Source organism: Garra rufa, chromosome 1 (genome assembly GCF_049309525.1).
Source record: "Garra rufa chromosome 1, GarRuf1.0, whole genome shotgun sequence".
NCBI lineage: Eukaryota > Metazoa > Chordata > Actinopteri > Cypriniformes > Cyprinidae > Garra > Garra rufa.
Window position 1 is genome coordinate 70,293,688 of NC_133361.1, and position 12,530 is coordinate 70,306,217.

At 37.3% G+C, this 12,530-nt stretch overlaps 1 protein-coding gene across 1 annotated transcript in view; it reads left to right on the top strand.

Moving 5' to 3' along the window:
• Positions 1–10,262, top strand: part of LOC141338876 (uncharacterized) — a 58,750-nt gene extending 48,488 nt beyond the window's left edge. The window contains exon 4 of the mRNA XM_073844496.1: positions 9,504–10,262. Coding sequence (XP_073700597.1) covers positions 9,504–10,194 — 691 coding nt within the window. The 3' untranslated portion in view covers positions 10,195–10,262. The remainder of the gene's footprint in view (positions 1–9,503) is intronic.
• The last annotated feature ends 2,268 nt before the right edge of the window (positions 10,263–12,530 follow it).

The window sequence follows — 12,530 nt, forward strand, 5'->3', positions numbered from 1 at the left end:
AGAAAAAAAAAAACGTTATTTTACAGATTTTTCCTTGTTTCAATTAGGATATACTGTATTACTTTAATTCTATGGTTTTTGTTTGGCAGCCATAGCTGCCAGTCGTTTGACCATTTTTTTTACAGTGTAAAACCCTTATTTGACAGATTTTACCTAGATTATTACAGTGAAAGCACTAAATGTTCTACAGAGAAACACTGTTATTTTACAAATCATTACAATCAAAAAAACCTTCAATAAAGTGTCAAAGCATGCTCAAGGTGAAAAATGAAGAGTTTTATTTAAAAGACAAAATACAAAGTCTGCACAAATGCCATATAAAATTTACATTTTACATTTTTAGCTACATTTTTTTTTTTGTTGTTGTTAAGAATATAATATATATTATATATAGCACAATTACATTTAAAATACTTTGATGATGAAGAACATGGAACAGTCAGAATGTTTAATTAAATATATATTCCACTTAAGACAACTTCACTTCCAGAGAAAATATTTCCAGATAATTCACTCACCCCCATGTAATCCAAGATGTGCATGTCTTTCTTTCTGCAAGTCAAAAAGAAATTAAAGTTTTTGAGGAAAACATTCTATTTTTTCTCCATATAGTGGACTTCAATGAGAGCTAATGGGTAGAAGGTTCAAATTTCAGTTTCAATACAGCTTTCATACAGCTTTTCAAGGGCTTTACAAGTTTCCAGTGACCCTTATTCCTTGGCTGGGATCATGTAGAGTCCTTTGAAGCTGCATTGAAACTGAAATTTGGCCTGTTGGCTCCCATCGAAATATGGAGAAAAATCTTGGAATTCCTCAAAAACCTTTTTGACAGAAAAAAGAAAGACATTTTTCTTAGAAATGCATCTTGATTTAAGAATCTTTACATTTTTTTAAAATTGGAAACAACAAGACAATAACACTTAGTAAGAAAAGCATTTTTTAGGTGCATTGATTTATTGCACATATTTTCATAATGCAGACACTGTCAAAGTGACAAAAACGGCATGTCCTTTCATACATAAGATTATTATTTTTTATATAGTATATATATAACCACCACCACAGCCATCTTTTTTTCCTAAATGCACAAATGCAACTTTTATTCTTTTTCATGTTGGATTTTAATATTCTTCCAGTACTTCCATCTCCTCTTCATCTGAGCCTTCTTGCTGTTGGCTGAGTAGGCATCAAATGTTCATTTCATTACTCTAATTAAGAAATGCATCTGTTTGGATTAGAGAACATTTAATTATGTGAAAAGAGCATTAGACTATGTGGAAAAAGCTGCTGCAAATTGAAATAGACCCAGAATTATATTTTAATGTCAAATATTAGTAAAATCATGTAGCCTACACTCATGAACCCTTTATGCTTAAAGCTTTACCTGGTTGAATTATGTTTTTATACTTCATGTTTAGCTGTTTCATTCTTCTTATTATTTTTTATTTTATTTTATTTATTTATTTTTTGCCTGTGGGATACCATGAAAATTAATAGTTCAGTAACTTACCATTCTGCCAGTTTTTACCTTTGATATTCTAATTATTAATAATTCAATTATTATATTCTTAATAATTATTAAGAATTAAAGTTAAGCATTGGCTCGAAGTATGCAGAGGTCTTTTTGGCGGGAGCTGTTGCCATGGTGAATCATAATTTCGGAGCTCCATTGATCAGGGCTTTTCATAGTCATGGTGCAAGCATTAAACTCAGAGTAAACCAACTCAGAGTGGATTGAACTAACTTAGTTCAGCTTTTCTGAAACCAAAAACTCAGAGTTTCCCATCTCAGGGTAAGTCAATTCAGAGTTCAAGTTTAAACTCAGAGTTGGTTGAACCTCCTTATTGAAACAGGCCCCTGCTGCTGTGAAGATGGAGTTTGTTAAAGTGGAGAGTGAGGAGAACACGAGTGAACTAGAAACCTGGAGAATGAAACAGGAACCAGAACCTTTGGGAATAAAACAAGAGGATCCAGAACCTTTGAGAATAAAACAAGAAGAACCAGAACCTTTGAGAATAAAACAAGAGGAACCAGAACCTTTGGGAATAAAACAAGAGGAACCAGAACCTTTGAGAATAAAACATGAGGAACCAGAACCTTTGAGAATAAAACAAGAGGAACCAGAACCTTTGAGAATAAAACATGAGGAACCAGAACCTTTGGGAATAAAACAAGAGGATCCAGAACCTTTGAGAATAAAACATGAGGAACAAGAACCTTTGAGAATAAAACAAGAGGAACCAGAACCTTTGGGAATAAAACAAGAGGAACCAGAACCTTTGAGAATAAAACATGAGGAACCAGAACCTTTGAGAATAAAACAAGAGGAACCAGAACCTTTGAGAATAAAACATGAGGAACCAGAACCTTTGGGAATAAAACAAGAGGATCCAGAACCTTTGAGAATAAAACAAGAGGAACCAGAACCTTTGAGAATAAAACATGAGGAACAAGGAGGTTGGTGTTTAATCTTCATTCATCTTTAATGACTGTTTGTGGTACATTATTTCAAAGTTTTATTAATACTGAGTTTCAAGCTGCTTTAGATTTAGTTAATTGTAATAGAAACAATCTTTAAAGCAGAACAGTCTGATGAAAGTATAGATGGGGCACCAAAAACACTTCCAGATCTAGTAAGAACCATTTAAATTCTGCACAGAAGTCTTGGTGACATTTTCTATGAAGCCCCTATTTATTATACATTATAATGGTATTTTTAAGGCATTGTAATGAATGCATTATTTAAAAAAAGAATGTAAATGTTGTATAATCACATGAATAATCATAACAATTACAATATACTATAGTACTTGAGTATTTGAGGTTCTAACTTTTAAAATTATGATTATACATAAGGCATAATGAGCAGCATATTAAATCTATGCAATTTATAATAGGCTATATCATATTACATTTATTTTTAACATTATATTACTTTTTATTTTGATGGTCCCACTAGTCTATTGACTAGAAGCAACTTTGCAACTACATGTCAATTAACAGTCCTTTATTAGTAGTATTATTAGTCTAGTATTAGTACATTTAGGTTAAGTTTGGCTAGGTAGAAGATTCACATATGGCGCTTTTCCACTACACAGTACCAGCTCAGCTCGGCTCGACTCGACTCGACTCGGACCTCTACAATAGTACCTGGTTTGTCATAGCGACGCTGCAAGAAACTGCCGTGACGTAATCTTCTACGCGACACACACCCGCTGTCTGCACCTCCTCGTTTGACCACGGAGTATTCTTCCGAGTTGCCATAATATGTAATGGATTGGATATGTCACGCAATCTCTGGCCAAACTTTTTAAAAATGGTGGGGTTATTCTGGATACTATTGCTGGCGCGTGCAATGACGACGCAGTGAATAGTGACGATTCTCTCTGACCAATCAGCAGTCTGCTGTGTTTTCACTTCACATTTAGTATCGCCTCAGCTCGCTTGGAACCTCGCCGGAGGTGGTACGAAAAAAAGTACCTGGAAGCCGGTACAGGTACAACTTTTACACAGTGGAAAACCAAACAGAGCCGAGTCGAGGCGAGCTGAGGCGAGCTGGTACTGTGTAGTGGAAAAGCGCCAACACTTGCAAAGTTACATATCAGTTTGTCTTTTGGGGAACCATCAAACTACAGTGTTAGAGTATATTTAGCATACTACTAAAATACTCTATTTATTACTTGCTGAACTATTACTAGCACTACCTCATAGGGGTTTCAGTTCAATTAAGCAAATTGACTTGACTGGAGAAGCCACATCTCAGTGGATTCACTCCACCAACTCTTATTCGTCAGCATTGAAGGGCCTGAGTTGGACAGTTTCAATGGCCAGAAGGTAGTTGAAAGATGGCACTCTCAAACAGAAAGGGCTCTGTGAGTATCACCCTAGAACAGAGACAATATTTGTGATCTTCTGATCAAGACCAGGAACTTAATACCGTGATATCATACCGTCACCGTTCAAAAGATAAAAAATACCTTGATATTAATTTTAGGTCATATCGCCCACCCCTAAAACAAACCCATACAGCTGTACCATTCATTAACACAGAGCCACGCATAATTCATATTTAAACAGTCGGTTTTCGGATTAATATTAGTCCATATCACGATTTGATTTAAGTGTAATGAACTACCTTTGATTAATGCATTTGATTAAACTTCAACAAATTCCGTGACGTTCCACGTTAAACTGTAAATCTAATTTTGACTGGATTCCGCGATTCCGTCCGTGTTTTCCGCATCGCGGAAATCATAAAGCCCTACATTTGAGACATGCCGCCGTTTTACTGGCTGGTTGGTCCAGTCTGAGATACTGCCAAACAGCGGACAAACTGCTAGCACTTTTGTATTCCTTCTTCGCTGCTCTAAACAGTGGTTGCTTGTGGGAACACAGCGCTATTTCCTTGTGTTTGCATTCTGAGCCGCGAAGAAGAACTGGCTTCCGATTTGCTAGCGGGAATAACTTATATCTTAAGAAAATGGTATCGGATTGGTACGTGGGTTCAAATACTCGCCGATTCAGATGCTAGATTTTTTGTGGTATCATCGGATGTTTATATATAAAAATAAATTTATATCTAAATTAGGCCTATTTATAAATAAATATACATTATATATAACGTTTGTGTATATAGGCCTATATATAAAATACACATGTATATTATTTTGAAACCAAAAATAAATTAGGCTCAAACATTATTAACAAACGTGGGTGTTTATTTTAGCACTTCCGTCAGTGAACAAGCAGCCTACAAAATGCTAAAATAAATCCAAGAAATAATACATTTAAATATGAAACTAGCATAAAAAAGAGTGTTAAATAGGCTATTAAACAAACATTCATTGCAAAAATTCCTAACAACCTCGACTGCTCGAATTACTGGCCCACCCCGAGTCCGACTGAAACGGGTCTTGTTTCTCTTTCTCTTGTCCATTACACAGCTGCTGTTTTTAATAGCAATGTTTATTTAGGTTATAAAGTAAATTTAGAAATATATTTGTGACACTTTTTATTTGTTAAATTCAAGTTCAAGTAACGACTAAGCAACCAGCGGCAGGCCAATTTAGGCTTCTCAAGTCATCACGATTTAAATTAAAATTCATAGATATAAAAAAACTTAAAGCATTTCACAATATTAGTTTAATTGTATAACCTAGATAAATGTGTAATAGGGGCATATTCAATCGTTTGAGCGGAGAGTAAAGCTGAAGCATGCTTGGCAGGACATGAAAGCGCTGGTGCGATGTGGAACTTCATTTTTACTCATTAAGGTAAAACTAATATATCATCCGGAACTGTAAAGAAATAATTTAAATAATTCAAATCGAAAACAAAACTTCTTCCATTTGAACTCGGAGGCGCGGTTGTCATTGCGACAGCACAGCCCTATTTCTGCTTCCACCATTCAAGTGGGCCCAACTGTACTTTAGTAATCTCAAAATTTTAAATCGAATGCCAACCCACCGAACGAATATTCGAATAATCTGGTCCAGCCCTACTTAAAATAAATTGAAATAAATAAAATGTAGTAGTAGAAATGGAGGAAGAAAAAAAAAACTTAAGCAATTTTTTTAATATCGGGGGAAGATATCCGATCCTAATATCCACCCCTAGTTTCAATGCCAGCTTGATAGTTTTTGAGACATCCTAAATAAGTAAAGGGTTTCTCAAATTAAATGCATCACCTCTTACAGTTGCTTAAAGGGGTGCTATTATGCTTTTTCACTTTTTGAACTTTAGCCAGTCTGTGGTGTGTATATTTGGGCATAAAAAACATCTACAAAGTTACACATCTCAAAGTCCACTCCAAACAGATATTTCGTTTAAAAAAAAAATCACTTTTCAAGAACTACAGTGAACGACTCGTTTGGACTACAGCGTTTGTTTTCCGGATGCAATGATGTCACAACGCGGTATCCCGCCTACTGAAATTCAATTCGTTGGCGGGTAGGGGATTCGCCTAACTTTACCCATGTATGGACAGCCGCTTTTGGGATGCTACAGCGAGCCGTAGGTCGGCTCGTTTAAACGCAGCTTTAGCTAAAGGTTCGCGAACTGCTCCGGTAGCCGTGCTGAAGCAGTGCCATTCATGTGTGTTGAACAGAGGGTCCAAACACAAGCAGATCCGCGGCTCATGTAAACATGAACTAGCACATGTCTACACCGCGCCGTAGATATGTGCAGTATGTGGTAAGAGATTTATTTATCATACAGTGTAGATAGCTTCACTAGCCTTAAAGGTTGTATCAGCGATTTCTAGCCTGAAACATAAAGTGTCAAGTTCAACTTTCTTCACGATCAGCTCGCTGCCTGCCCCATAAATTGTCTGTGAAAATAGTTGATAGCGCCGATTGTTTTTTTGGGATATCTCGGACCCTAGGCTGACCAGAGAGACGCGTTTTTTTTCACAGACAATTTATGAGGCAGCGAGCGGATCGTGAAGAAAGGTCAGCTGAAATTTACACTTTATGTTTTAGGCTAGAAATCGCTGATACAACCTTTAAGGTTTCAGGCATGCAAATAATTAAATACATTAGCACAATAATATTGTCACGTATCCACGATCTCGTATGCTGACGATAGGACCAACAATAGCGTACTATTTACTCATCCTTTATGCATCCTAGGTGTATATGACTTTCTTCTTTCAGACGAATGCAATCGGAGTTATATTAAATCAATTCTGGTACTCATAGAACAGCATAGATTAAAAATAAGTCGATCCATAATAGAAAAAATGCCTCACATGGCTCCGGGGCGGTCGGTAAAAGACTCCTTTAGCGATCAGATGTGTTTGTGTAAAAACAAAACAAAAAAAAAACGTAAGAATCACTTTAATCTAGTTTGCTGCTTTGGAAAGGGGCGCAGCAGGGCGGAACGCGGTCCACGCTGTTTGCCAATCGCAACGCAGAGGGACTTCTGACCAATCACTATACTTTTGACTTTTCGGAAGGTGGGACCCGGAACTAATCGAGCAGTTTGTGCCAGCCTGGGGAGAAAGCTATTGTAATTTATGTGAAATTATGTGAAAAAATAAAGCGTTTTTTCGAACAACTAAGCATGTCAGCATGTTCAAGTACACCTAAAAAACAAAATAAAGACTTTGTAAAGGAGCATAATAGGACCCCTTTAATACAGCAGTCCTCTTGCCCCAAGGCTCTGCATATTTTGTGTGTATCTCTTATCATATATAACGTTTGTTCCATTTGAACATAAATGCCCTGCAAAGTGGACTTCAAAGTAGAGACCTGCAATCCCGCGGGAATCAGTGGTGTTTAAGTTCAAATCCACTCACTGCTCAAAAGTTTTGCACAGTGCTAAATATTGCATGCTTACGAATTGCAACACACAAAGTGTAGATATTTATGAAAGATTAATTGTGGATAATATCCATTGTGTTATACGAGTGAATTTAAATTGTATTTATTTATAGATGTCATATTCACACTCTGTTAAGATTCATCTTTTGTGTGAAGACGCAGCAGGCGGTAACGTAACGCAAATGTGTGAATGAATACTTCACAAAGTGAAGTAAATTTGAACGGATTTCCAGTGCTCAGGGAGTAGGAAACAATGAATACTGTGTAGGGAACATGTCAATTGGAACACAGTTCATGCACACTACACGCGACATGCAGCGACAAAGTGATGAGATCCCATATATTTCAATGGAGAGCTGGCGATTTCCAGTGCTGAGAGCGACAGGGGCCATCAGCGACCGGATGTGGGCGTGTCCAGCAACATGACAAAGTTCAGAATCTCTCAAATTTATGCAAATGAAGAGCGACTTTCGGGAGCGACCGCCATTAGGAAAGAAGACGACAGTGATCATGTGATCATTCTCCTTTCAGCTCCAGCAGTGATGGAGGAGAAATGAATTCTTGCCGTTAGCAATTGTCCTGTTTTATATGACATGTCCCTGCCCACATACAGAGACATAAATTTAAAAAATGAGGCATGGAAAGGGGTGGCCGATATCGTGGGGATTCCAAGTAGGTTTTTAATGAGCTAATAGGATTTAAAATTAGATATTACCTCTTAAAAAATCAAAACCAAAATGTGTTAAATGTATGACAACAGACAAAATCATAAATTATTAGATAGAAAATACACGTACCAAATTAAAAATAACAGTAAATGCATTAAAATGAATTGTAACCTGCTAGTCATTGCTGCTTAAGTTGCCTTGGATAAAAACGTCTGTTAAATGACGTTACTAAGCAACCAGTGATGAGAACGCCCAGTAGCGACCTCATCGCCAGACTCTGGCGACATGCAGTGACAGAAGTCGCGTTTAGTGTGAACAGGGCTTAACAAACAGATTTTCAGAATCAGGTGCATTATCTAAAGCCCCAGTCAGACTACACGATTTTTTTGTCGGTTCCGACAGTCACTGTGTCAGACTATGCGATTTTGACAGGTTAAAATCTTGTTGTGTCGTGGGTACCAAACATGTCACACTACACGTCGCTTTGCGACCAATCATTACGTGACGTCTACGACAAGTCGCACCCTACTTCCGTAAACAACAGCAGCAATGGATCCAGAAGCGGCGTTTTTTGTACTGGCTGTGTTGATCTCTGAAAAGCGCAAAAAAAAAGAAAAAAGAAAACTCGACAGTGGGCACGTTCCAGGCTTGCTCGAAGAGGACAATATGGGCTGTCAATCCTGCAAAGAGAACTTGAGGTAAAATATCGTTGTTTAGCCAGACAAAAAACGACCGTTAAACAAATAAAAAAGGCAAGCATACGGTTGCCATAGCTCCACAAAGCTTTCTTCCAATTCTTAGGTCCACCTAGTAGCAAAGTCATCTCTCTTTCGTTTATCCATGTTTAAAAGCTGTTTACGGTAGAGGTTATGTGCTCCTATTGGTCAACGTCACCCATGTGACCGAACTCGTCGTGGAGGGCCGGAAAAATATTAAACATGCTAGTCTTTCTGTGTAGACGTCGTGGAGCATCGCAGACATGTACTGGACTATGTCACACTACACGATATGAAACATTCGAATCTTGTGTCCCGACGCCCATTGTCGTATACGATTCTCCACGACACCCTACGAAAATAAAATCGTGGCAAAATCGGGCTAAAATGGTGTAATCTGACCGGGGCTTAAGCGAGACATGCAAAATATGCAGAGCAGGTAGATAGCGAGGACTGGAAACAAGAACTGCTGGCTTAGAGCATATAGGATGTAGTTATATGTTAGTTTTGAACACTAACATGTTTGAATGTTTTGATGTCTGCTATTTTGTGCCACTAAACTGAGCTTTTTTTTACTTGTGTTTTTTCACCTTAGACATGATGGCACTGAAAGAGGAGAGTGATGTACTGAATGAAATGGAAGAGAAAGATTATGATTTCATAGATGGAGAAAAATCTTTTAGTTGTTCACAGACTGAAACGACTTCCTCAAGAAAAATCACTCGAAAAACAGAAAGAAGTTATTTCACTTACCAACAGAGTGGAAAGTGTTTCAATCAAACAGAAAGTATTACAAGACACATGAGAGTTCACACAGGAGAGAAACCTTATGTCTGCCCACATTGTGGAAATCATTTCAGTCTTAGAAAAAGTCTTAAAACACATGTTAGAATTCACACTGGAGAGAAGCCTTACACTTGCCAACAGTGTGGAAAGAGTTTCACTCAACATGGACACCTTAGAGTCCACATGAGAATTCACACTGGAGAGAAGCCTTATACCTGTCAACAGTGTGGAAAGGGTTTCACTCAACATGGACACCTTGAAATCCATATGAGAGTTCACACAAGAGAGAAGCTTTATACCTGCCACCAGTGTGGAAAGAGTTTCAATCATAGACTAACTCTTAAAAGACATGTTTCATCTCACACTGGAGAGAAGCCTTATACCTGCCAACAGTGTGGAAAGAGTTTCACTCAAAAAGGAAGCCTTACCAGACACATGAAAATTCACAATGGAGTGCAGTCTTACACGTGTGATCAGTCTGGAAAGAGTTTTGATCAACATGAAAACCTTGAAGTCCATAGGGCAGCTCATAAAGAGAATTGCCACACATGCTCTGAGTGTGGAAAGTGTTTTCGTCAAAAACGGCACTTTGAAGTCCACATGAGAATACACACTGGAGAGAAGCCTTTCACCTGCCAGCAATGTGGAAGAAGTTTCAACCAAAAAGGAAACCTTGACAGGCACATGAGAGTTCACTCTTGAGAGAAGTCATTTATATGTGGTCACTGTGGAAAGAGTTTCAGAAATAAAGCAACATGAGGTTTCACACATGAGAGAATTGATAACACCAGAGAGATGCCTTTGCTGTGCCATCACTGTGAAAAGACTTGCAGAAACAAGACAATCTTGAGGTTCACAGAAGCACCTCTGATATAATTCAAAATATTTGAGTAGTAAATTTGGGCTTGGTTTACATCTGGGTTTAAAATGTCTTTTTTTTTTTTTTTTGTCCACTTTCGACCTCTTCTCTCCCCATTTTGTCAAGGGGAGGGTAAATGCATTGGATCTTTCAGATCTTATGATCAAATGAATAAAATATGTTTTCTCATGAGTAGGTCTAGGGACATTTAGCAAGAAGGAGAAAAAATATAATGAAGAAAACTTAGTAAGCAGAGCAAAAAGGAATCAATAAATTGAGAAGGGGATGAATACAATTTTTTAGTGTGATTTAAAGAGGGGTTATGGAGTAAAAGTATAAATGCATTACCAAATTAGTTAAAACAAGCAGATGATATCAAGTGTAAAAAAATTTTCAAGATTGAGCATTGATGGTAATGTGTAATAGTAAAGAGCAGAGGAATAGTGATAAAAATGGAATTGTTATGTAAGCAATGATTCTAAGTTGCAGTCAAATAAGTAATAAAATATGGAGGTGTGGAGTAATAACTGGGGTCCCATTTAGTGTAAACATTGGAAATGTTGGAGGAAATGTAATTGAAGCCAAACAAAAGTTGTTTGCCAAGTCAGGGGTGATAAATTGTTATATATCATTACGGTAATTATTATTATTATTATTATTATTATTATTAGTTCATTATAGCATCGTTTAAGGGCACTGACATCACCAAGGTTAAGCAGATTGAAACCAGTAAGATTGTGATGTGAGCATCTACAGCGCGTTAGATCGGGTACAGTTTTTGCTTTTTGCTTTACCACACTGTTAATAAATATTTCCCGTTATGCTTCTCGCTGCCCTCGAAATATTCTCAATCTCCCAGTCAACTGATACGGCCGGGAAGCAGAGACACAGACACAAGTTCTGTATTTCATACTTCAACTTTATTGGCTCAATACAAGAATATATATATATAATATATATATATATATATGAATATTAACGGATGTTATGCATCTAACTAAAATATCTATGTGCGTCATATGGAACAAAAACATTATTGGGAAATAGATCTGGGTATACAATGAGCTCTTCCTGTTATTCCAACCAACCATACATTAATCAGACAGAAACAAGTGTAATGGTGCGTTTGTCTGCGTCAGGCAACGCACCTAACGCATCTAGTTTGACGCATATACGTTGAAGCTGGCAACGCTTGCTTTTTGGTGCGTTCACACCGCACACGTCAGGCAACGCTCCCAACGCATCTAGTTTTTTGCACACTTCCCCTGAGTAAACCATGGTAAACTATTGGGACTGGACATTTTGGAATCCTCTCATGACCATGTTTCGCTAGCTAACGAAATGGGAAATAATTACGTTGAGAAAAGATTTGACATCCCGATCTCTTCAGCGATCTTCATCCAAGCAAGTTCCTTTACATTCCTGTCTTTATACAACAACGAGGACGGATCATACAATTATCTGCGTATGTTGTTGTTTTTCTGCTCCCGCTTCATTCAAAATACGTGTGTTGACGTCGGTGAGAACTCGTGAGAGCTCACGCAAAGCTGCAGAGAGCTGGACAAATTCTAACAGTTGCCTGCTTTGTTTATAAAATAAACATTATCAAGCTCTCTGCACAATTACCTATTTCCCAGTACTTAACTAAAAATGCATAGAATATAGTCAGATAAAAATTCTTCATTCTGTCCGTATATTGACAGGTCTACTCATGAAAGCATATTGAGAAGATACAAGATTATTCATAGCACGATTAATCAAAACTCGAATAAATGGAATAATACAACATATAATAAATGCAAGTATTAAAAGCATAACCACTATAGGGATTAAGGCATTTACAAACATTCTTTGCCGACCTGTAAGCCAGGCCAAGAAGCCATCCCGATTATCCCCAATTTCCCTTGCTTGTAGCTCATTAGCAATTCTAGTCATATTCTTCAAACCTTCATGAATCAAATGACCATCTTTATCATTCTCTTGGATATATGTACAACATGTTGTTCCTACAATAACACAAACTCCACCTTTCGAAAGACAGTAATGACAACATGTAATACTTTTCATTTGGCAATACTGATAAATTCGAGCACATTTTTTCTCTGGAATTTCACCTAACTTGTAATTTCCTTCTTGTCTTTCTACACAAAACAACGAATCAGGAATATAACTCACAATT